General features: G+C 48.3%; 2 protein-coding genes across 16 annotated transcripts in view; both read right to left on the bottom strand.

The window, feature by feature from the left end:
* Window positions 1-9,172, bottom strand: part of PIK3R6 (phosphoinositide-3-kinase regulatory subunit 6) — a 51,374-nt gene extending 42,202 nt beyond the window's left edge. For 3 of the 9 annotated variants that reach the window (XM_068913252.1, XM_009673726.2, XM_068913253.1), the window contains exon 1: window positions 1,251-3,136. The gene's annotated coding sequence lies outside the window, so the exon portion shown is untranslated. Of the gene's footprint in view, window positions 1-563; window positions 733-1,250; window positions 3,137-3,691; window positions 4,053-7,956 lie in introns of those variants that run through there. The other 6 variants (XM_068913247.1, XM_009673711.2, XM_068913246.1 and 3 more) reach the window with 5 other exon arrangements.
* A 9,732-nt stretch (window positions 9,173-18,904) lies between these two features.
* PIK3R5 (phosphoinositide-3-kinase regulatory subunit 5) overlaps window positions 18,905-23,800 on the bottom strand; it is a 68,778-nt gene continuing 63,882 nt past the window's right edge. For 6 of the 7 annotated variants that reach the window (XM_068913295.1, XM_068913296.1, XM_068913298.1 and 3 more), the window contains 3 exons: window positions 23,449-23,531; window positions 22,797-22,909; window positions 18,905-21,808 (listed from right to left, as the gene is read on the bottom strand). In XM_068913295.1, coding sequence (XP_068769396.1) covers window positions 21,667-21,808; window positions 22,797-22,909; window positions 23,449-23,531 — 338 coding nt within the window. In that variant the 3' untranslated portion in view covers window positions 18,905-21,666. The remainder of the gene's footprint in view (window positions 21,809-22,796; window positions 22,910-23,448; window positions 23,532-23,800) is intronic. The other variant, XM_068913300.1, reaches the window with a different exon arrangement.

Genomic DNA, 23,800 nt, shown 5'->3' with positions numbered 1-23,800 from the left:
GAGGAAGGGCTAAAACCTGCCTGATGTACTGAGTTGGCTCATCCACTTTTTTTAAGCTTAGGCCCCTAACACTCCCCTTTTTAGTTTCCTTTCTGGAAAGGGCTCCTGCAGTCTCCTTGTTATCACCACTACCATCGCTGTTTATTGCTGTGTAATTGCTGCAGCACTCACAGCCCCCAAGGGACAGATGAGGCCTTGGGCCAAGGGGAGGGGAAGCCAAACAGCCACACGACTACACAAACAGCCAGCCCCGGAGCATGCACCACCCCGCCACCGCCAACAAGCAGCAAAAGCCAAAGCCCAACCTCCACCCTGGGGTTGGGGACCTGCTGCGCAAGCACTGCCCACCCAGTGGGGTGAAATAAGCCAGAGGAGCTGCTGCGCTGGAGGGAAGGGAGCACCAGCAACTGGGACAAAGACAGGGCAAGAGTAGGTGATGGCAGGGAGCAGTTTTGGGCAGGTGGCTCCATTCTCTGCAACTGAGAATCATTTCACACAAAGCAAAATGAATAGGCATGAAATGCTGCAGAAACAGCCCCAAATCAGTGATATAATTCACTCACTCTGTCTGGTTTGAACAGTAAGCAGTTACCAGCTGTCTGCTGGGTGTGCAAGGAGGTCATGTGTGCAGTCAGCAGCTGGGGGTCTTGAATCAATGTCAAAGCAGTAATAACATCAAAACTACCTGCAGCTTCTCCATGTACACAGACAGCAAAGTTCCTGTTCTCCCTGCTGGGACAAGGTTGAGGGCACTGGGATCACCCTCACTGGCTGATCTCAGCAGGGAAAGCTTGCATAGATATTTCTTTCCTGCAGATAAGCAGTAGATTTCTCTCTGCAGTACCATCAGTGCCCCCTCCCCTAGTCCCAACCCCAAATTCACTCAGATAAAGGAAATCATACAGATCTTGTTCATGCACTTTCCAGGGTCTGTCACCCACAGGGATGCAGCACACACACACACACACACGCACACACACACACACACACACGCGCACACACACACACACGCGCACACACACACTTCCAGTCTCTAAGGTATAAAACACTCCCCAGAAGAACTGCAGCACTGGACATCTTTGTGCCGTATGCGCTGCTCTTCAAGGAGCAGCCAGGGTCAGAGTATGGAGCAGAGCGGCAGGTCCCTCTCAAAGGAGCAGAGAAAGGATGGGGCAGAGAGGGAGATTTGCATTTCCCTGCAATCACAGCCATTCAGTCAGGAGCAGTGTGCCATCCAGGACTCTACCTACTTCTTTAGGGCCGGCACCAGGGAGCTCGGAGAGTCATACGTGCACCTGAGACGTCCTCCAGAGTGAAGGGGCAGAGCAGAGTCCTCGAGGAGTCATCACCAGGTCTGCTCTGTCCAGTCAGGAAGTCACTCCATGCAAGTGCTAGTAATCCAGCAGCCGCCTTGCCAGGGTCTCTGCTGCATGCTTCAAAGTCTGCAAAGTGAAAAGGGAAGTGCCTGAGCTATTTCAAGACAACTTCCTCTTTCATAGAGAAGTCCCTTAAGGAGAAAGCTGTCACAGCACCGGTCGCGTTCACTCAGCACTTTCCAGACATGAAGGCGAAAGAGGGCTCAGCCTAGCCCTCTGTCTAATCTCCAGAAACCAGCAGTGCAGGTCAGGCCGGTCCAGCGCAAACCTGGCCGAAGGCAGCAGCGCTGAGCTTGGATCTGGCACAGTCTCTCCCACCAGCTCTCGCCCGAGCTCCTGTGCCTTGCTGCAGACCACCCCGCAAAAAGGCTGCGGAGGCAACTTCTCTTGCACTGACACCTCCCAGCCGAGGGAGAGATAGAGCTGAACATGCTGCATACCCAACGCCTAGAAATAAACAGTGTTGCTACGAGAGACAAGGAGGAGTCTGTCCAAAGCAAGATACTTTTCCAGTTCCCCATTCCAACTTGCTGTCTTTCTGCTGCTCTAAACGGTATTTTGTGTGTCTGCCAGCGTCTCCCGCCCCTGGAAAAGCTCCGAACGCTTTGCACACATCTGCTTTTGCACAAAGTCAGCACTGTCTCTGTGGCAAGGATGGGCGATGCAAAGCAGTCGTTGCCTTCCTCGTGCTAGTGTGGCTACCAGCAGGGAGGCATGGGCTGGATGAGGGACACCTGGGTCCTTGGGTGAAGCTTTCACGGGAAAGTTAGTCACTGCGTTGGCAGAAGCCGTGGTCACTTCTCGGTCTCTGGGCAGTGGTGGATATGTTCCCAGATGTGGGGGGCTGTGGGTCAGAGCAGCCCAGGCTGTACTCAGCGTGGCTGGACACTGTTACCACTCATGACTTGGGGTCAGGGTGCCACTCAGGCCAGCTGCTCCCTGTGAGACTGGGAGCCGGAGAGTAATCCAGCTGGCAGGACAGGACCTCACTGATCAGGGCCCATCCCATCACCCCCAGCAGGGTGAGCAGGGCACACCTAGAGCTACTGGCCAGGTTCAAGCAAGAGCCCAGATCACCAGCAAGTCCATGGCGAAGAGGCAAGTCTGAGGCCAGGCACTCAGCCCGTGGGTCAAGGTCGGGATCGGTGGGGCCAATGGCCAGGCAGGAGCAGGACCGTGGCACCACTGCTGCAAAGTCACTGGGGTAGGGACTGAAAGCCCTGGGCTGAGCTGAAATGGGGTCCTGCGCCCATGGGCAGGGGGTCAGGGGAGGCTAGTCAGGACCATCAGGGCTATTAGTGCCCTCAGGGTCCTGAGACTTGGTTAGGGCCAAGGCTGCGTAAGCCCAGGCTGAAGCACGACAGAGACGTGTGGCCCCGGCAGATCCAGCTGAGCTCAAAGGATGAACGCTCATCCCTATGAGACATGCATGCAGGGCCTCGGCTGAGTCCTGGTTAATGGGGGGTCTGTGGCGATCTCTGTTGCCCCAGCCAGCTGATGAGGTGCCATCTAAGTGACCCACACCTCACAACTGTGGGAAAAGCTCAATAGCACTGGGCAACCCCCTCCAGTTGGGGACTGCCACAGCCGATGCTGTTCCCATTTATAGCCAGTGTCCTGCAGGGTCTCTATCTGGCAGCTCAACACCCCAAACTTTACCTAGACTCTTGGGGCTCTGATTTTCTTTGGAGCGAGTAGGATGAGGGAAGAAGGTACTCAGAGAGGGAGCGTGGGAACTGTAGCTGATACTGTATCACTTCCCATCTTCTTTTACATGAGAAAAAGCATTAGGTACAGTTACATACCTGGGCCCCAGATTTAAAAATAGCCTACTTCCTTCCTGACTGGGAGAAAAAGGCAGGAGGAGGCAGATTTACTGGCTGTCAACATTATTTGCATTCAATTCCCATTTGTCACATCGGTGCCAAGTGGCTCTGTCAAGAAGCATCCCCTTCCCTTTGCAGGCTCACAGCACCGCATGGCTGAGTAGCTGTCCTGTGGGCAGGAAGGCTGCAGGGAAACTACAGCAACACACAGCACCAGATAATAACATCCTCATTTCCCTTGTCTTGTTTTCATTCACATTCGCTTCCATTCATGAAGGACACACGCACACACATGTCTTGGCCCCTGTACAGAATAGCTGCATAGCACGGTTGTGCCAGCAGGCCCCTGGGCCAGCCCCACAAACAGCGTGGTTACTGCGTATACATGTGGGACCTTGTTTGCAAAAGGCTTGTCCCCAACAGCATCAGAATTAGCATTTTCAACATGTCAGGTCTCCAGCCTGAGGTTTAGGCTGTTCAATAGCTTACTTGTTCCATGCATTTCCATAAATCCTCATGATGTCTTATGTCTGTCCTTACTCAGCAGGAATTACTCAGTGTACAGATGGTGCATTCAGAAACATCCATGGAGATGTTGCTCCCCAACCAAATGCCAGAGGAAAGTGACCCATCACCCGGAGAAGCTAATGCCCTGACACGGCTGTGGGGGATTAGCCCAAAGTGGTTGAGTCAGAAGGCTTCAGAGAAGCCCCCAGCAAGCAGTTTTCAAGGCTGGGATCTTCCACTTGCTGCTGGATATTTTAGCTTTTCACTTGTCAGCTGGTCACTGCAGGTCCCAAACGGCAGGTCCCTCATCATTTGAGTTAGGAGAACTGGACTGTTTCTGCTGCTGTACAACAAAAGAAAAAGGATGCTTGTCAAAAGGTTGAGCCTAGTGCTTTCATCACCTTTCATTCATTTAGCGAAAAGCCCCTTCTGAAAACCTTTCCTTGCTAATTGTCTTTTCCGTACGCACCATCTCTAGTCATGCTGGCAGCTGGATTTCAGCCTCAGCCCACCAGTGGGTGTTTGGTGTCATATTCTCTTGTGGCAACACATGTAACAGGGAGGAAGGGATTGGTTCCCCTTGCCCTCTGTAATGAGCCTGCCAATTAGCACTGGTATCATTAGACATTGAAACGTGGCTGACCTTCACCCCGAGAACAGAACGGGAACAAGCTATCTGTCAAACAACCCCGATAACATTGCATCTCTGCCAACCTGTGCTGGGAACTGCAAGGTGAAGGGCTGAGTTGTAATGCTGCAGAAACAAAGGTGTTTTTTTTGTTTAATCAGAAAACCAAACAATAATAAGAAAGAACAAATAAGAAGCAGGAAGAGAGAGCCTCCTGTGTGGCAAATGGCAGACACGCAGGTAAAAAATGTCTATTTGTCCCTACACACACCATCCTCTGTGACTTACAGGTATTATAGCAGCACCGTAAAGAGCTTTGCCTTTATGCTTCTGTGCACTCCTGGGATGCACAATGACCTTGAATCAGTCCAATTCCTGCGCATGTGGAAGAAAACTGTCCCTCAAATCAAATACAAAGAGCTCACCTGAAGCACCGGTTCAAGAGGGGTTTTCCAAACCGGAGGGGAATTTGTTCCCCAGAAAGGGGCTTTCCTGTTATAGGAGCAGCACACGGCTCTATTTTTTTTTTCTCTTGAGATACTACAGATGCGAGTGTCTGAAATCACACCAGCAATAACAGCTTCCCCGCTGGAGAGCACATCACACAGCCGCCGGGCCATGACGCACTCTGAAACCGGCCGTGCTGCACAGGCTGCCTTTCTCCTGCCGAGGCAGCTTTCGGGGCGGTCACACTCCAGCAGGTCGCAGCTGCACGCCGCCTCCCCCAGTCCTCTGCACTGTCTTGCTCGAAACTGGCAGCGACGGGGCCAAGGAGCACTGGCAGCTATGCTGGGGCTTGCAGCAACCGGAGGCCGGCAGAGGCTGTTCCTTTTCCACATCACGACACCAACATCTGGGTCTTATTTTCCCCACTGCCTCGCATCTCAAAAATGCACAAAGGCTCCTGTTGCAGGAGGAGCTCTGTAAGCCTCTCTTCCTGCCCCAATTTCTATTCATGGAGACCTGAGTTTTCCCTACTTGAATTTTCTACCATTATGTTGCCACTTTAATAACATACCTAACAAGTTGACTGCACTTCTGAGGGAGGCCAAGGTATTTGCATGAAGAAAAAGGTATTGTTTGAACATCTCTCCTAAAACACTTGGCCTGCAGGGAACACTTCTGTCAGCAGAGGTCTGAATGACCAACATTTTAGTCAAAAATGATTTTCTTCCAATTTATAAGGGTCACAAACCGAGAAATATTTTGATAACGCATCTCTAATTTTCCATCCTGAAATTCAACCAAAGTCTGGTTTTATCCCATCTTTAACAAATAGGGGGTCTCTGGGAGAGGGAAAGCCGAGCAAACAGCCAGTTTTACCCCTTGAGAGCAGGTAATGCTGCCCTGCCCAGAGGGAAGTGCCTCCCCTCCACAGAAGCGAGAGGGGAAGCACGTGGGTTCAGAGCTCATCAGACCAGCCAAAAGTTTCTTAACTTGCCCCATATTTCTTCCATCTTACATTTTGCTGTAAGTCGCTGTGTGCCTTCAGTATTTTCCACTGTCACCTGAGCAGAGCCTTCACCCACATTCAAGGAAAGACCGGTTTCTATAGCAGAGAAGCCATTTTAAAATTAGCCTAACTCAAACAAAGACAGCTTCACCTGAATGCCCTTCTGCAAAGAGAGGTTTGAAGGAAGAAGGGAGGTGAAGCTTTCCATCCCTGACTCCAGCATCCTTCAGCTGGTGGCATTGACAAACTGGCCTGGTGTCCCTTAGGCTCTTCAGGACGAGGGCCTGTGCAGATCTTTAGCTGAGAGAGAGTTTGAGATGCAGATGGAGATATGGTTTGCTACAGGATCAAGATGTGGGCCTTCTTAGGAGAGCACCGTTCAAACTCGGTGCCTCTGACAGCAGAGAATCTGAGCTTTAGGAAGAGTGCAAAGAAATTCAATCTGTTTCCTCTGTGAGTATCCACTTGAGAAACCAGGAGAGAGGGCTTGTAGCACAGTTGGGTGAAAATCTTCCACTGTAACATTTTTTGCTCCACAACATTAAACTACTTTTTCTCTGATATGTGAAAATTTTTAAGAAAAAAAAAATCTATTTTTTCACTTGTCCAGACTAAGCTTTTTCAATTTTTTTTTTTTGAAAATTTTCAAGATAAGGAGATAGAAGCATGCATACAACCATAGTAATAAACCACAGCTATTTTAATTCTGAGTGGCATCACAGTAAGTCCTGCAAGGATGGAAAATGTCATCTTATTTGGTAAAGACTGTACAAGTACTAGCAATAGGAGACATGACTTCTCACCTACAGATTAATTAAAGGTTTGAAAATCGAAGCAAATTGATGTGATAAGCCTGAGCAAACAGCTGATAAGAACCATCAATTTTTTTCTTTTAATCCCTTCTAGAGATGAGCTCCCCCCACCTTAGGGACGGCAATTTTACACCAGATATCAAACAATGCCCAGCAGTATGGGCAAAGGCAAAACCGCAGTGAATGGAGGTTACATATTTTTGAGCTGGCAAATTTGAGGAACCTGCAGGAAGCAGGTCTGGTGCCACTGCTTGGGTACTGCAGCAATCTCATGCTGATGAGCTGGGAGTATCCGTACTCGCACTCGTGTGGGAGTATGTTGGTGACTTGCCAGTGCTAAGGAAGAGCTTAGTGGCTTGAAATGGCATCCTTCCAGTGGGAGACACTGGGAGAAAGGGGCATGTGTTATTGCTTTTCATCCAGATCTTAAGTATTATATGCACATAAGCCATGGGCCATACTTCTCTAGTGCCTGCTGCTTACACTCCTAGGATCTTTTTCACAGGGACTAAAGAGCTCCCATGGATTCCTAGGTGACAGTTTTGGAATGAGGTCGAATACTTGATCTTTTTGGTTCTGCTAGTGATAACATGCAGCAGGAAACAGCTATTTTTATCATAGTAAGTCTGCTCCAATCTATCCAGTGAGCCGATAAACTGAGTGAAAGAGCAGTTTCTACAGCCATTTTTCAGATTGCATGAGCAAGGCTTTTGAAATTCTACCCGCACTTCCAACCCACTGCCTTAGGCAGAGAGAAGGAGAGGTTGTTGCTTAGTCCTGAGGCATGCTCCTTTGGAGAATCCCAGAACAGGACTGGATTCGGAAATCATCCAACCCCAGCGCGTCTCCGAGGCAGGATGACCAACTCTGCTAGGGTAGTTTCAGCTTCCCCAGGCAGGGCTATCCCTGCCGGTCCACTCGACCTAACCTGGATGTTTCTTGCTGCATCCCTTTTCATCCTTCTCCAGCTGAATCTAAACATTACGTCCCCCTCAAAGGCCGTGTTATCCCTTTTTCAGTAGTTCTCAGAGGAAAGAGGATGGATCTGGCTGTTTTATGCCAGTGGAGCTCCTCTTTACGCTGATAAATGTGAGCCTTCAATTGCACAGTGGGACAGGGCGACTCAGAGCCAACTTGTGCCCTCAGGATCGGCACAGCTTTCCTGGCAGAACTGTCGCCTCCCCAACTCCCCAGCTGTCCAGCACCACTGTAGCTGCTAGTCTTGCCCCAGTGAGAAACCTAGTGCCTATCCTCATTAAACAGCAACTAGGTAGACAAAAAAATCCTAGACTCAGCTCAGTTCACTTTACGTTCCAATTCTCCACAGCCACCATCCCTCTCTGCTCAACCTCACCTGCAAAAGTAATTCAGATGTTCTCCGCTCCATCTCCCAGCTCGTTAATGAACAACTTGGAAAGCGCCAGAGGTGACATCAGCCCTGCACAGCTGTCTTCCTCCATCCTTCCAGCCTGGCAGCAAAAGACCGCGGAGAGTGGCCTCCCATCCATTTTGCAGGAGATACACCAAAGCTGTCTTTCCTCACTTCCCAGCTGGCCTTTTCAAGGCTGATGCAAAAACGATTTTTGACACTTTCAGCATCATCCATGAGTAGCTTTCTCTCTCCAGCAAAGTGTGGACCAGCTTTTCCTTGTCTATCTCGCACTGCTAACATCCTCACAGAATGAGCATATGTCACTGTCATGTTCCTTGACCTCAGCATCTCCTTTCCCTAATTCTGGGAGATGCTCTTGTGTTCGCTGTTAGTCATCTGCCTTAATTTCGATGTATTGTCCGTGTCCTTCTCGTGTCCGGTTGGTGACAAGCTCACAACGTAGCCAAATGGATCTTGCACTGCATTTCCTCTCTTTCCTCCACAATGTGATGATCCACACTTGCGCCATTAGCCCCATTTCACTGCCTGTTGCCTCTGATTGCCTCTTCCTGTAGACCAGCTTCCCAGCTGAAGTCAGCCTGCTGCAATGCATTATTTTTTATCTGCCGTTGTTCTGCTTTCCTTGCCTACATCCATGAGCTATCATGTCCCTTTGCTCTCGTACAAGTTACCTTCCCCCTTCACATCCTTTAGCCTGTCTCAAACCTTTAGTTTGAGATTAAATCTAGAGCCCTTCTCGTCTCTCAGCATTCTGCATGTTCTGCCTGGCCCACCAGGCTCCAGCTCATGTTTCCTCCCAACAGAGAGCAGCTAAACTCTCCTGTATCACAAAACCCCAGTGGTTCTGCCTGTTGCCCGGTAACCAACTCTCCCAGCTCGGTCCCCTTCATGCCTGAGTGACAACACACTTGGGGCCAGCACATCCTTTAGGAGCATAGCCAGTGCCTGCTCTACATTGCTTGCTAAGGAAGGGTATCGGCAAAGGGCTAATAAAAGGGTTATAGGGTTGCCAGGTAGCCGCAGCCTGCTAGTGGGCATCAGACAAGCTGTCTCACCTTGTTATACATCATACCTGTAGCATAAGAAAAGCATGAGTGAATCATGAGGAGCTCTCTTGCATCACCAAATGAAGGTGAGGGATTGCAGATAGTGATATCAAGCATACAGAAAGTTGTTTCCTGAAGAAACAAAAATGTGTGCTGATACCAACCACTCTAGACCAGCTCTGTATTTCTTAAAAAGGGGTGTCAACTATCTAAAACAAATTTCTTTTAAATACCTTAAAAACATGACATAATGTTTTATTGATCTACTACTTCCTTTTTCTACTTCCATTTCCACACTGTTGGGAGTATTTTTCCTAAAGTGCAGGGGCTCTGGGGGATTTTATGTCTTGGGGTTTTTTAAAGACTGGGATGGAGAGTTAGGAAAAGAAGAAAGGAAGAAGAAAACCACAGAGGAGAAATGAAGAATCATGACAAATGAAGCTTAAAAGTTCCCTGGAGAAAAAAAGCAGAACTTGGGAGGAATAGATGAAGCAGCTCTTCCTAATGTCCTGCAATGCAATGATGATGCCTTTCCCACTTTTCCACTCTGCTCCGTTTGCTGGCTGCCAAAATTCTTTTTCCCCTCAACTGCGGAACAGCTTTGCAGCCTGGGTGAGAAGCCAAGGCAGCTCCCCCAAGGTGTCTCCTCAGGGCGAGGAAGCGCTGGCACCCACCATGGCATGTGGGGCTGTCTGCGGGTGCAGCAGGTGCATCTCCGCGCCATAGTACCAGCACTGCTGACGCAGCTCTCACCCACTCCCGCTGGCAGGGTGCAGGAGGGAAGAGCTGAGTGACACAGGTGTGTGCTGGAGCAAAATGTCCACAGCTAGAAGCTGCACTTGCTTTCTCTGCCTGCATTACAGGGCTGTGGCTGCTGCCAGAGGAAGGGGCTGCTTATATTTTTGGTTTTGACCATTTATCTACTAAAAGAGAAACTTTTTATAAAGGGCATGCCTATGCATGGGTACCTGCCTGCTCTATCTCAACAGATCATGATTTAATAACCAAACTATGTCTATTTATATCCTATTACTTTCTATACTTAGTAATACAGTTATGCGGGGGTGGAGGTGTGTAGGTAATAAAGATTCACACAGCACACAGTCCGGCACATATATGTGTATGACTTTTTACCATATAAAGTATGTGCAATTGTATTGTATATGCTAAAAATAAATTTGTAGTGTGTAGGTATATATACACCCACCTGCCCAAATCTGTATTGCATCTGTCTTATATAATATAATGCATATATGGCTACACATAAGGAGGTTGAATGTATGCATGTCATACAAGTGATGCATTGACAGATACATAGAGGCAAGTAGGTAAGGAGATATATACATTTATGTATATTTCCTGGTATGGTTTTACGTGCAAGGGATATTCAAAGGCTTAATAATGACTGATAGTTATCTTGATTCATGCTTGCTTGAGTCCCACAAGTTGCATATTTAGACACACTAGTCATATTGGGAGCGTTCAGAAAACATCTCACTATTTTGAACTATTTGTAAATGTATCCAAATAGAAAGTGAAAAACACAGAGATATCACAGCCTGCTTTTGACCACATTTTATAGTCACTGATCAACAGTAGTTAGCTACACCCACTCTGCCCGTCAGTGAGGAACAGGATTTACGGGTTTCAGCCATCCTGCAGCTGCCTGTCTACACTCAGGAAACTCCAGGGCTCCAGCTAAATATTCAGATGATAGCAGACAGGAGTACCCAAGGAGAGAGGAATGGAGGGCATTGTAATCTTGAGCTGGTCCTCCATCCTGCACTGCTTATGCTCCACCTCATGGACAGAAGGAGCCCCACTGCTCAACCTAGACATCACAACCGGGCTGGGGGGAAGCGGACGGGGGACCTGCAGTGCAGCCGTAGTGATGGACTCCAATCCTCCTGCACACAGACCACCAGGCCACTCACTCAGCCACTGCAAAAGATGTAATTTGTCCCAAGCGTCCCAGGAGCTGAGGACAGCATGGGAATGATGCTGGGAGAGCCTTAGCTTGATCCCACACTGGCCAGGCCAAGAACTGTCACAGGCACATGCAGCAAGTCACCCTTTAGTGAAGGCTACAAGGAAACAGAAAAGCTAAAAACAACAGGTTAGAAGCCGGACATCTCTATCCTTGATTGTAGGCAGCTTAGGCTAAAGGCACCCTTTCTCCTCGTTGCAGTGTTTCTTTCCCTGAGCAGTTTCTGACCAGGACAGACACCTCTTCTGGTTTTCCTTCTGCAAGCAAGCTGAGAAAGCAGCATGAGCAGCAGCCTCTCGAGCTTCTCTCCAGTCTCCCTGCACTTCCTCACGGCTCCAGAGCTCCTTTCTCCCACTCTGAGGGCTTCAGTCCCTGTCCAGGTAATCTTTGGGCTGCAGGACTGGCACAGTCACTGGAATGATCTTGATTATGCACAGACTACCTTCATGCATTAAAACACATGTGGCTCCTTAGGACAGGAAGGAGTTGACGTCTGATTAAAGATTCGTATATATTTCCTTTCAAGATGGCTATAAAATTAAGCAGAGGAGGAATCTCAGCTATCGCTTGATCTCCCTCGGTACCCAGATTGTTCGCGCCTGTTCCAGCGTATCACATCTCAGAGGAACTACACGCCTCTCATTCACACAGTTTGTGGCAGGAGGGGGGTCAGATGATGGTCTTAGAGCAAACAGAGATATGAGACATTGCCTGTATTCAGTCCTTTCCTTTGTCCCTTGCCTGAATCTTCCAGGGACTGGCTCTGGGATGCTGTTATGGATCCAGCACTCACCTGGCATAGCTGAAGCTAGTTCATTGCTTCCTGCTGATGAAAGTACCCAGTGCACCATTAAAACTACTCATAAAACAAGAGCCAAAATTTAATCAACAGCTTTAGGATTATAAGGGAGCAGTCCCTTGGCAGGGAAACCCTCAATGGGCCGAACTTCTAGCATTTTCCTCTAGGAATCTCTCCGAAGAACATCCTGTCCTCAAACCTGCATGACCCTCTGATTTCAGGAGCTGACCTGGGCCAGGGTAAGTCAACATAGAGACCTACTATGGAAAAAAAAAAAGAAAAGAAAAGAAAGGAGGCACACAGGAAAGAGTATTAATGATTCAAAGACTCATTCTTCCCGATAAGTCGGTACTCAACCCTTGCCCACACACAGTGCAGAGAAGCAGCACCGTATGACATGCACCTGGGGGAGGTGACAGAGCCTGTGGTCAGCAAAGGTTTCCCAGTACTACTGAGTGTGGAGGTTGCTGTCCTGGATCTTCTGACAAGTTCATTCAAAGATTTCTTATTTCAGGGACAGTGACAGCCTACAATTCTTAGGTCCGTGCTAGGAAGAGGCTACAACCATTAGTACATGGACAAGGGAGAAGGATCCAATCTAACATCTCACGGCCAATGAAAAGGCTGTTCACATACCCTGTGTGGTCCCAGCCACACTAGGTCTGGCACTTGTAAGACCTTTGGGGAAGCCACTCAGCTTCTTAAACGAACAGGAGACCAACTCAGTAAGAAGCGAGCCATTTTGACCAGCTTAGATGCTGAATCAGCTCCTTGACCATCAGTCATGAGAGCTGATGCAAAGGAGGTGTGACATGCTGGAACAGGCGTGAACAGTCTGGGTACAGAGGGAGATTGAGTGATAGCTGAGATTCTTCCTCTGCTTAACTTTACAGACATCTTGAAAGGAAATAGATACTTTAGTATCTTAGACTCTTTAGTCAGATTCTTAGTATCTTAGACTCTTTAGTCAGATTCTTAATAGAATCTTTAGTCAGAAATCAACTTCTTCCTGTCCTAAGGAGCTATGTGTGCTTTCACACATAGGAACATTGTCAGCGTATGCAGGGATGCAATGAGGAAGGCCAAGGCCCATTTAGAATTAAATCTATCAAGGCATGTCAAAGACAACAAGAAGGGCTTCTTCAAATACATCAGTAACAAAAGGAAGACTAGGGAAAATCTGGTGACGAAGGATACAGAGAAGGCAGAGTTACTGAATGCCTTCTTTGCTTCAGTCTTCACTGCTAAGGCCAGCCCTCAGGAATTCCAGACCCTGGGGACAAGAAAGAAAGTCTAGCGAAAGGAAGACTTTCCCTTGATCGAGGAGGATTGGGTTAGAGATCATTTAGGCAACTTGACACCTGCAAGTCCATGGGCCCTGATAGGCTGCACCCATGAGTGCTGAGGGAGCTGGCGGATGTTATCGCTAGGCCACTCTCCATCATCTTTGAAAGGACATGGACAACAAGAGAGGTGCCTGAGGCCTGGAAGAAAGCCAATGTCACCCCAGTCTTCCAAAAGGGCAAGAAGGAGGAGCCAGGGAACTACAGGCCTGTCAGCCTCACCTCCCTCCCTGGAAAGGTGATGGAGCAGCTCATCCTGGAGGTCCTCACTAAGCATCTGGAGGACAAGAAGGTGATCAGGAGCAGTCAGCACGGCTTCACCAAAGGGAAATCATGCTGGACCAATCTGATAGCCTAGCTGGGTTATCAGCTAGATGGGCCATGACTAGCTGGGTAGGTGAGGGCAGAGCAGTGGATGTTGTCCATCTTGACTTCAGCAAGGCTTTGGACACTGTCTCCCATCACATCCTCCTAGGTAAGCTCAGGAAGTGTGGGCTAGATGAGTGGACGGTGAGGTGGACTGAGAACTGGCTGGATGGCTGAGCTCCGAGGGTTGTGGTGAATGGCACAGAGTCAAGTTGGAGGCCTGTAGCTAGCGGTGTCCCCCAGGGGTCAACACTGGGTCCAGTATTGTTCAATTTATTCATCAGTGACCTGGAGGAAGGGAGAGAGTGCCTCCTCAGCAAGTTTGCTGATGATACTAAACTGGGGGGAGTGGCTGACACACCAGAAGGCTGTGCTGCCATCCAGAGGGACCTGGACAGGCTGGAGAGCTGGGCAGAGAGGAACCTCCTGAAGTTCAACAAAGGCAAGTGCAGGCTCCTGCACCTAGGGAGGAATGACCCCATGCAGCAGTACAGGCTGGGGGTTGACGTGCTGGAAAGCAGCTCTGCAGAGAAGGACCTGGGAGTGCTGGTGGACAACAAGTTGACCATCAGCCAGCAATGGGCCCTTGTGGCCAAGAAGGCCAATGGTCTCCTGGGGTGCATTAGGAAGTGTTGCCAGCAGGTGGAGGGAGGTGATCCTGCCCCTCTCCTCAGCCCTGGGGAGGCCGCACCTGGAGTCCTGTGTCCAGTGCTGGGCTCCCCAGGACAAGAGAGATATGGCACTACTGGAGAGAGTCCAGCGGAGGGCTACTAAGATGATGAAGGAACTGGAGCATCTCTCCTCTGAAGAAAGGCTGAGAGAGCTGGGCCTGTTCAGCCTGGAGAAGAGAAGACTGAGGGGGGAATCTGATCAATGTGTATAAGTATCTGAAGGGAAGGTGTCAAGAGGATGGGGCCAGACCCTTCTCAGTAGTGCCCAGCAAGAGGGCAAGAGGCAGTGGGCACAAACTGAACCACAGGAAGTTCTGTCTGAACATGAGGGTGAACTTTCCTGTGAGGGTGACAGAGCACTGGAACAGGTTGCCCAGAGAGGCTGTGGAGTCTCCCTCCATGGAGATATTCAAAAGCCATTTGGAGGCAACCCTGGGCAACGTGCTATAAGTAACGCTGCTTGAGCTGGAGCGGGGAGGGGGGGTTTATACTGGATGATCTCCAGAGGTCCCTTCCAACCTAAACCATTCTGTGATTCTGTGAGGGGACATAGCTGGAAGCAGAACCAGACCTAGTGAGGACAGTGTTCAACTGGCTGAGCTGACCTGCCTGGCTGCACTGGGGTCTTCTCTGCCGCCAGGAAGACTGGCTAAGTACAAATATTGAGTTACGTTGTCCCACTGCTGTCCAGAAAGTTTTATACTGTCAAACCCAAGTCTAGGTTATCCTGGAGGTGGGTAAACACCACTAAATATTTTTCATACTTGCTTTGATATGATTTTTTGGATATGTTTTTTCTGGCTGTAATCCCTTAGCCTTTGCATTCCTTTCCTACAAATACTGCAGCAGAGGTACTTGCAGAGAGGGGAAGGGTTACAAGAGAACAGCGAGGAATATGAAAGGAAGGCCATTTCTGGATTCACCCAGAAATGCCTACTCCAGTTACTCATCCAGGCAGCTGTCAGCACCAACTGTCACAGGCACATGGGCTATAGGATATGCATTGTCATTTGAACATGTTGGCAATTATGTAACACTACATCGTTATCACATGTTACTCTTCCTGAGTGAATTTTCCCAGTTAGGAAAACTCTGTTCCTAGCAGGAAGAGGGAGTGAGATCTCTTGTTAACTTTTAATATGTCATTAATTAACATAACTATGATAAGGACACTGGAGCAGCAGGGATCACCAGGAGAGATAAATAGCCTTTTGCAGCCTGGGAATGCTTCACTTGCCCATCTTCGCTTTAGTTAGTCCTGTGCAAAGACAAAGAGGGAGTCTCCCTTTTCAGTCATTGGTACTGGCCAAAACCCTTTAGAAATGAGCCCTAATCCTCAGGAAACTCTCAGTTTTCTCTGCTTTACAACTCCCTATAAATGCAAAACTGAATCATACACATTTGGAAACAGCCTGAACTACCAGCACTGAAATCTGCAGCCACAAGAAGAAACTAGGGCAGGGAGTTCGGCAAGAGAAGCTATACCCTAAGTCTTCTTCTGCTTCTTCTTTTTCTTCAGAAAGAAGGACTAGGCAATAATTCAGAAGGGTGAATTATTGGTGAGGTTCTAGATAAAACTTTCCGGGTCAGGCAGAGTCTCCTGAGCACTGAATATGTTCTTAGCAGAGTGGTGAATTTGGCCACTGTGCTGTTGCTCAATCAGGCAGTGATTACCCTGCAGGCAAGAAGCAGAGCTCAGGGGCTCCAAGCCCAGGGCCAGCACAGCCAGCCCCACTGCAGCTCAGCAGGCAGTGTCTGGCCCTGGCAGCACGAGCTAGAGAAGCTGAACCATCTCCAGGTATCTTTGCTTCATCTGCTGTAATTTGAGACATAACTATGAAAGCACATAGGCAGCAGGCAGAGAAAAGAGCAGAGGGTGTTTCTGGGGTTGTGAACTCAATCCAAGGAGACATTCTGAACGGGTCAATCCTAATCCTGTCATTGTATGCAGGGACTGAGAGCTGCTGGGAAGCCCGGCTCTGTTCTCGTCTATTTCTTGTTACATCTGAGAGCGCACAAGTATCTTTGAAATACCTCCTCGGAAAAAGGCTTCTGAAAACAGCTCTGGCCAGGGCCCACGACCGGCGTCCCGAATCCTTGTGGACTGCCACAGCCTGTGTTGTCCCATCTGCTGGTCTCTTCTTGCTGCAGGGCATCTGGAAATGCCACCCGCTGAAGCAATGAGTTCCAGTAGGAAGCAAAAGTACGCAGGGAAAGTTTGCCCCGGCACTTCCCATAAACCAACTAGTTGAGCAAGAGGAAGGGATCAGAGGTGCTGAGCCAAACAAACTTATGGGAAAGTCCCTATGCCCAGGAAACGTGCACCACGGCCACTCAAAAGCCTGGGCTACTTTTGTCACAGCAGTTGCTGCCTTGGCAACCCAACAAGCCCAGCTGCAGGCTCTGGCTTTCTCCAGCAGCCTTCTTCCTGAACCTGGGCCTGGCAGATTTCTGCTCAGCTCTGAGAAACCATATGAGCTTTGCAGGCAAACATTTTTCCCCAACATAACAGTAAACCTAAAGAAAAGCCAGTCTGAACAAATACTGTTATTTTGGAGCAGACATATTTTTCCTTTCCCCAAAATGCCTTAAACCACAGCTGTCATTGGGAGCATTTGTAAGAAAAGGCAATGTCTCCGTGCAAACAATCTGCTGATGGCATACTTAGACCACGAGAGACTTGGGTTCAGTTCCCCCACTTGCCAAAGAGGGATGGCATCTGTGTTTTCCACTTCTCCAAGGAATACCTTAACCCCTGTGACAGAGGATCCAGTACAGGCGATCTCACGCCTGCCTATTGATGCTAATTCATTCTGTACTTCCAATTAGCCACCAGATCAGGAATAGCTACTCAGGACCTATCAGCTGGATGACAGTTAGTTCAGATCACGTTGTTCCCCATCTCATGCACCAGAAAATTTCCATCCCTGAAGCTATTGAGAACTTGGCTGGAAATGACCCTGAGCAACCTGATCTCCTCTCAAAATTGGCCCACAGTTTTTCCTGAGGCTTTCTTAGGCTCACAAGTCTCAATTAACCATGGCCAAGTGGGAGGACAGGGAGTGATGTTGCCTGCATGTGTTCAGCAATTTGCTTCTAGCCAGCATAGGGTCGTGGTGGCTCTGGGGTGGCAGAGTTGACTCTCGGAGACAACACAGCCTCATCTTAAATTGCCACAGCACCCTGCCTAAATTAGCACACACCAAAACCTCAAGGTATAGTTTTTGGTATAACTTACCTCATTCAGAGAGCCAACATAAATTGGTGTTCCCAAACCTTTCACACAATAGGCTGAAACACCGATCACACCTTATCCACCATCTTCCCCTCCCTTGTGGACACAGGACACAGACCAGCTAAGCTTTGATGCTGTAAGTAAGAGTCATAATAAGCTGTTGGGCTGATTTGACCATATATACAGGAGGCAAAACTAGTTTTGTTAAATAGTCTTGCCTAAATCTGGTCTTAGTTATTTTATCAGCAGCTGTTCACTAAACCTTTCATATCTATAAGAACAAAATCCTCAGCTATGCAACACTTGAAGGATCAGATTTGCATTCTCACCTTCAACTTTTCATTGGGCACATTTTTAGAAAAAAGCTCTTTCTTTTGGGTTTGGATTTTAAGGATGTGTATCCCTCTTTCCATTTTTTCCCCCTCTTTAAAAATGAAAAAAAAAAAAAAACCAGAACAGAGAAGGGGAACTGTGGCATGGGTGTTTTTGTTATTGAGACTAAAAAACACAGACTATTGCTCCATCTTGAAAAACAAAGTATTTTTCTTTTGAATTTCATTTGCACTTTTAAAAAGCTCTTTTCTTTTGAGAAAAATAAGCACACATTTTGTTACACTCTGATCAGAGTGAAAAACATGACAGCTAATTCATAGCCAAGTGCTGATTAACAAAAGTTAGTATTATCTATTCCTTGGATTGCCTAAGCTAAAATGACTTTTTCGCTGTTTTGTGGGTGTTTTTTTTTTTTTTTTTGATTACAACATATTGGCCCTCATACGTGCCCGTGAATCTTTTTTTCCTTGAACGTTCACCAGAAGAGAAGGGTGACACTTGAAACAGTTAAGCATTGCCAATATCATCTCATATTTCAGAATACCTTCAGCAGCAACAGCTCCATCCTTCAAAGTCTGCATCCTCAAAGATGCATCTTTGATGATACTTGCAAAGTATCTTTTTGAGTCAGAAGTACCCCCAATACCTGGCTGCTGGACAAAGCCTGCTGGCTCTGGAGTATTTGCCCTCGCTCTGTGGGCTCTCCCATCCACCAATGCACCCCAGCAGGCCTTTGCCCATGGCCGAGGGAGCTGCCAGGTGCCTGGCTCGCAGAGTAATTCTTATTTCTCTGCAAACATCATGGAGCCTCCTACAAGGAAAGGGTACGCACAGATCTTGTCTTGCACGCACAAGCACTGCTGTTTTCTTTTCTCCTTAATCCAGCATGAAAACAATTTGGAGACTGACACATCAAAATCTGCTTTTTTATTCACAGAAGACAACAAGCTAAGTTAACTGCTGCAAATCTCCTCTGGGACCAGGCTCACCAATATAACAACTTTATGAGTCTTTTCCTACTCTGCAAAGGTCCTGGGTGTACCCCTCCCTCAGCCTGGAAATAAGGAGCCCTGACACCTCCAGCTGTGCCTCCCTTGTTGTCAGGAGTTATTTGACACAAACGCTGTACTTGTACTTGAAATAAATCAACATTTAATATTTTACAATTACCTTAAAAGTTCTTTGAACAGCATTTTACAGATCAGCACAGACATTACAAAGATTTGGTGAGGCTTCTCATGTGTACAAGGATGGCCTGAAAGAACTCCTAACTTCCTTTTCTTTTTTGAAAAAGCATCAGAGGTCAAAAAATTAGGCGGGATTATAAATCCCTAGAGTTTGTGCTTGTTTTTCTCCATGACATGGAAATTTTCCTCATCAGTATTTTCATAGGGCCAGCTGAAATCAAAAAAGTTTATGTCATTAACAGCGGCAAGGATATATTTAGCCACGGATACCAAGATCACAAATAGCAATGTTTTGACAGGATAAGGTGCTATTTTAAAGTATTGAACAAAAAAAACAGCTGTCAAATTTCAGCTCTATTTAAAACAACGCACATAAACCTGTTCGAGAAATGAAAAGTCAGTGGGAAAACTTTTTCCAAGTGCATGGAAAGCTATTGAAGTCTATTTCTGATCCCTTGAGCCTGTCAGACTTAAAGTACTGATGTGCAGAAGAAAACACACAAGAGCGACCTCAGCCTGCGTTTCCACATAGCCCTGCAGGTACCCTAGCGAGAAAGAGGACATCCTGCCATGAGCTGGCAGCAGCTTGTCGTCCCTGCCGAGTCTGTGCTGGGAGCAAAGGAGGGACACTTCCCTGTGCAGTATTAAATAGTGGGTGCTCTGGGGGTCAGTGTGCAGGCGTGGAAGGTGGATCTCAGCCGAGAGTCCAAGCCAGCTTCACATCACAGCGGAACCAGAGTCCCTGTGTGCATTCAGGTGGTACTTTGCCCTGAATAAGGTCTTTTCTTGGAGTCCACAAGGCAACACCACCCTTGGGATAGTTTATTCAAGTAGAAGGATGAAAAACAGAGGCCTCGGGAACACGTTCACATCTCATTGCTGCTCATCTCTGGCCATGGGCAGCAGTTGCACCCACAGCTGCCGAGGACACCAAAGCACCTTGTCAATCTGAGATGTTCACCAGACAGGACCAGACCCACGGGTCTGGACCAAGCTGTCCTGAAATAGCAACCAAGGTGGTGGGGAGAGAAAGCAGGTCCACCAGCTGACAGGCCACAAGGTCCAAGTCCCCGGAGCAGGAGGGCTCTCCAAAATCCTTCCAGGAAGGATGTGGAGGAATCCCACAGACAAGCCTAGCCCATGTTCCTCCGAGACAACTGAAGTCCCAGGGGCTCTGGCTCTTCTGGCAATTTTAACCTTCAAAGTGTTTGGTCTCCTCCAACACCCAGGACAAGGGGGACTGCTTCTGTGCCACCAGCCCTGGGGGACAGAGCCTGACTTGCTCTAACGAGTGCCAAGAGCTGACCAAGTCCCATTTTCTGAAGGACTGGGGGGACCTACACTGAACTGAGTCACTGTGACTGAGACGTGCAGCCTCCCGGCAGTCTGGCATTCCAGGGGAGCCCTTCCAGCCACTTCCCAGGAAACGTGTCCTCGGCTTTAGGATATTCTTTGCCTGTAGCAGGCAGTACAGACATGCTCTTCTGCCTGTTATCATTAGTGCAATCATCAGCAACTATTGAGAAACAGCTTGAGAGCTAAGAAACCAGGCAAGGCTCTTCCTGCTTCTTTTATTGCTCCTGGGGTCAGAATATCTCTAAATACCCCCAACTATTGCACCTTTCTGTACCTACAACCTTGTAGAGAGAATGAGGGGGGAAAATGCCTCTCTTTGCAGGAGAGAGGGGATCTCAAATCCTATTGCCGTTGCAAGTATCACTAGTGTTTTTGGGTCCTCCTCTACAAAGCTGCACTCTCAGGTGAGTTAAAGGCAATCTTAGCGGTTTCCTCTGTAATTCCCTCCCTCCTATGAGTGTAAATATGGTTCCTGCCATATTTCAAGCAGTCGATGCCTAGGATGTCTCTATCATTCAGTGCTGGGTAGCAGGACACAAAAGCATGGGCCAAACATGCAGGTCATCTCCCTCCTGAATGAGCTCTGAAAGTCTGCAGAAATCAGAAGTTCATCTCCTGCAGGTCCTGGATTTACAGTAAACACATGCGTGCATGACAAGCCATCAATGCACTGGCATAGCCTATTGCACTGGATTCACTGAAGCACAAACAGCAGCTCTTCCTAGGCCTCAGCTAGGTCCCTCTGCTGTGCACTGTTTCTCTGCAGGACACCCAAGTTTCGTAACTCAAAGCAAACCCATGAGAAAGTCTATCCCCATCCCAAAGAACTGTCCCGAGAATCTCAATACTTTTTACAGGTGAAATGTCAACAGGACATCAGTTGGGTGGTCTGGAACTCTCCACACATTGAAGGTGACCTTACCACCACTCAGCCAAGGACATTCATTTTCCGCAACGCCCACCCATCAGCTTCCTCCAGATCACACTGGCCTTGCAGTCACTATCAAGTACAGCCACAGCACCATTTGCTGGCAGAAGAATATCACTGCCCTTGCCTTGCCTTGCTGAACCATGTGGAGATCTCAAGGAAACTGCTTCCCTCACACTGCTGAGGAACCCTGACAGGTACGAAAGCATGACACTGGTGTTCCCATTTCCTAAGGACAGGCTAAGCACAGGCCAGGAGCAGCTCAGCCACCACACTAATGCTTTGGGCTGCAGGATGTCTCGAACAAGAACTGCTGGGTCTCCAACCCAAGGGAGTACAGTCAAATTCCACTTCCTGTGGCTATTTTGGTGTGTTAGATGCGAGTGTGGTCTGAGAGGGAACAGGGTCTGTCTGCTCCTTCTATGGCAGCGCTCCACTGAAGGTAGCGATGGGTAAGCACAGGAGAGAATGAAACTCAGATGGGTCCTGGGGAGGCAAAGATGGCCTTCTCAGTGCAAGGGGATCACTGTCCCTTGGTTTGTAGCATACAGAGATCTCACACCTGCAGGGGAACAAAAAGGAACCAAGATATCAGTAAGGTGTGTGGCTGAGATCCACAGGCCTTGGGTGCAGCAGAAACAAACAGGAATCAGTTCACTCTAACAGGACTGCTATTTGAGTGCTGAGAGTTCAGGTCCTTTTAAGCTGGCTCAGATTGGGACCTAAAGCAGAAGCATCCATAAAGAGTAATTTCTGAAACTCATTAGGGAAAATGAGACCTTTTGCATCCCCAAGTTTTGGGGAAGGGAGAATACCTGCTTTTTCATTTCTTGCATTAAACTCTCACATTAGCCTCCTAGTTTGGGCAATAAAATTAAAAAAGAAACTTCTGCTTAGAGTTATTTAAGAAATAATATCTGAAATCTTTATCTGTTTGAGCCAGTATAACCTTGTAGAGTTCTGCTCTCCTTGAGGGGCACATTAAAATGCTTGGACACTTTTAAGGCCAGTGGATCAACTGGTTTGATCCCTTTGTGCCCATGGAAACATGTTGCCTCCAATGAGTTTCCAAATCCCATCTCCAGGGAGCCAGCTTGATTCTCTGGGGACACCACTGATGGATGGACAGTCAAATGAACAATTCTTGCCCCCTCTAGCCCGGTCTCTCCTATGAAGATTACAAGTTCCTTCTGCAATGAGCATGCCAAAGGTGATGGAGAACCCCATCAGTCTGGAAGTCTGGAAGTTGAAGGCTCTGTTTGTGTGTCCAGTGCTCCTAAATATCTCATTGATGTTGCATGGCTTTCCTCTGACTTACAATTGGTCTTGCTGGAAGAGCTGAACAGTGGCCTGGGGACTACCCTTTAGACTGCACCAGTCATAAGGGCAAACTACTGCTAGAATCTGAGCAGGACCATAGTGAAACTGAGCTCAGGGGGATGGATGGAGCTTGGAGTTACATCAGCCAGCTCAACCACTTGGGACAGATCCACCTTGATGCTCAGGATCACTGACCATAGCATTGCAGCCAGCCACATTGGAGGTCCTACCTAGTTACACTCTGCAGGATCTTCTGTTCATCCTGGTCCAAGCACACGGCAAAGGAGGACTGGACACCAATAATCTGGACCTTGTCTACTTTTATCTGGGACACACTGATCTGCTGAGAGAAAAAGCATTCAAGTGAGGGAGCTCCCAAGGCTCTGTGCAGGACAGAGGAGCAGAGGAAACTTTTGCAGAAAGTGCTATGTGTTTGCAAGACAGGATTTGGCCGGGGAAAGGCAGTGACATTGGAAGAGAAAGATGAGGATCTCTGCCTGGGGCAGAAATGATCCCTGTTATTTTTAAGGTCAGAAGAACCCTTTATTGCTGCTCTGGAAGCAGCACTGGCATAACTCCCCCTTTACTGCTTATAGCTATGTTACATGATGACCTTCTTGCTGATCCACTTCCCAAATCCTGGGACAGGCCTTGCTTCCAACAAGGGAATAAGCCTGCTCCAGCCCCCAGCAGGACAAGCAACCTGCTTCTATACACTGCCGGCCCTGTAAGCCAAGACTGGTGGCCAGTGGCAACTGGATCCACCAAGGAGTTACTGATCACTTCCAGAGTCTCATATTCCATCTCCCGCCCTGCTTCCCTCCCAGCTTAGTCAGGCTGACCTCCCATTAACAAATATAAAAGCACTGTGATTTGAGTTACCTGATTGAAACTTTTCTTGGATTTCGAGTTTTGCCTTTTGACCACCTCAGTCATGGTTAAGTTGAGACACTCTGTTTTTGAGGCTGTAACAAAAAGCAATTGTTAGCACTTGGGGTTTCTCGGTCACCAGTGGGAACCTGGGTGGTCCCTCCACCCCTCAAAGTGTCCCAGAACCAGCCAGTCTCAGCAGGATCCCACTGTCAGGGGAAAGCATCTGACTAGAGGGGGGATATTCAGCACTCAGGCTCAGATCCCAGCTCTGAGCCTTGAGATACTAATTGTCCTGGGACAATGACAGCCTCCACGTATACACCATGATCTAATCAATATACTTTGCAGCCTTCTTTCCTCC

Source organism: Struthio camelus, chromosome 19 (genome assembly GCF_040807025.1).
Source record: "Struthio camelus isolate bStrCam1 chromosome 19, bStrCam1.hap1, whole genome shotgun sequence".
Lineage (NCBI taxonomy): Eukaryota > Metazoa > Chordata > Aves > Struthioniformes > Struthionidae > Struthio > Struthio camelus.
The sequence above is the reverse complement of the archived record's forward strand: the minus strand, read 5'-3'. Positions and strand labels throughout refer to the sequence as shown.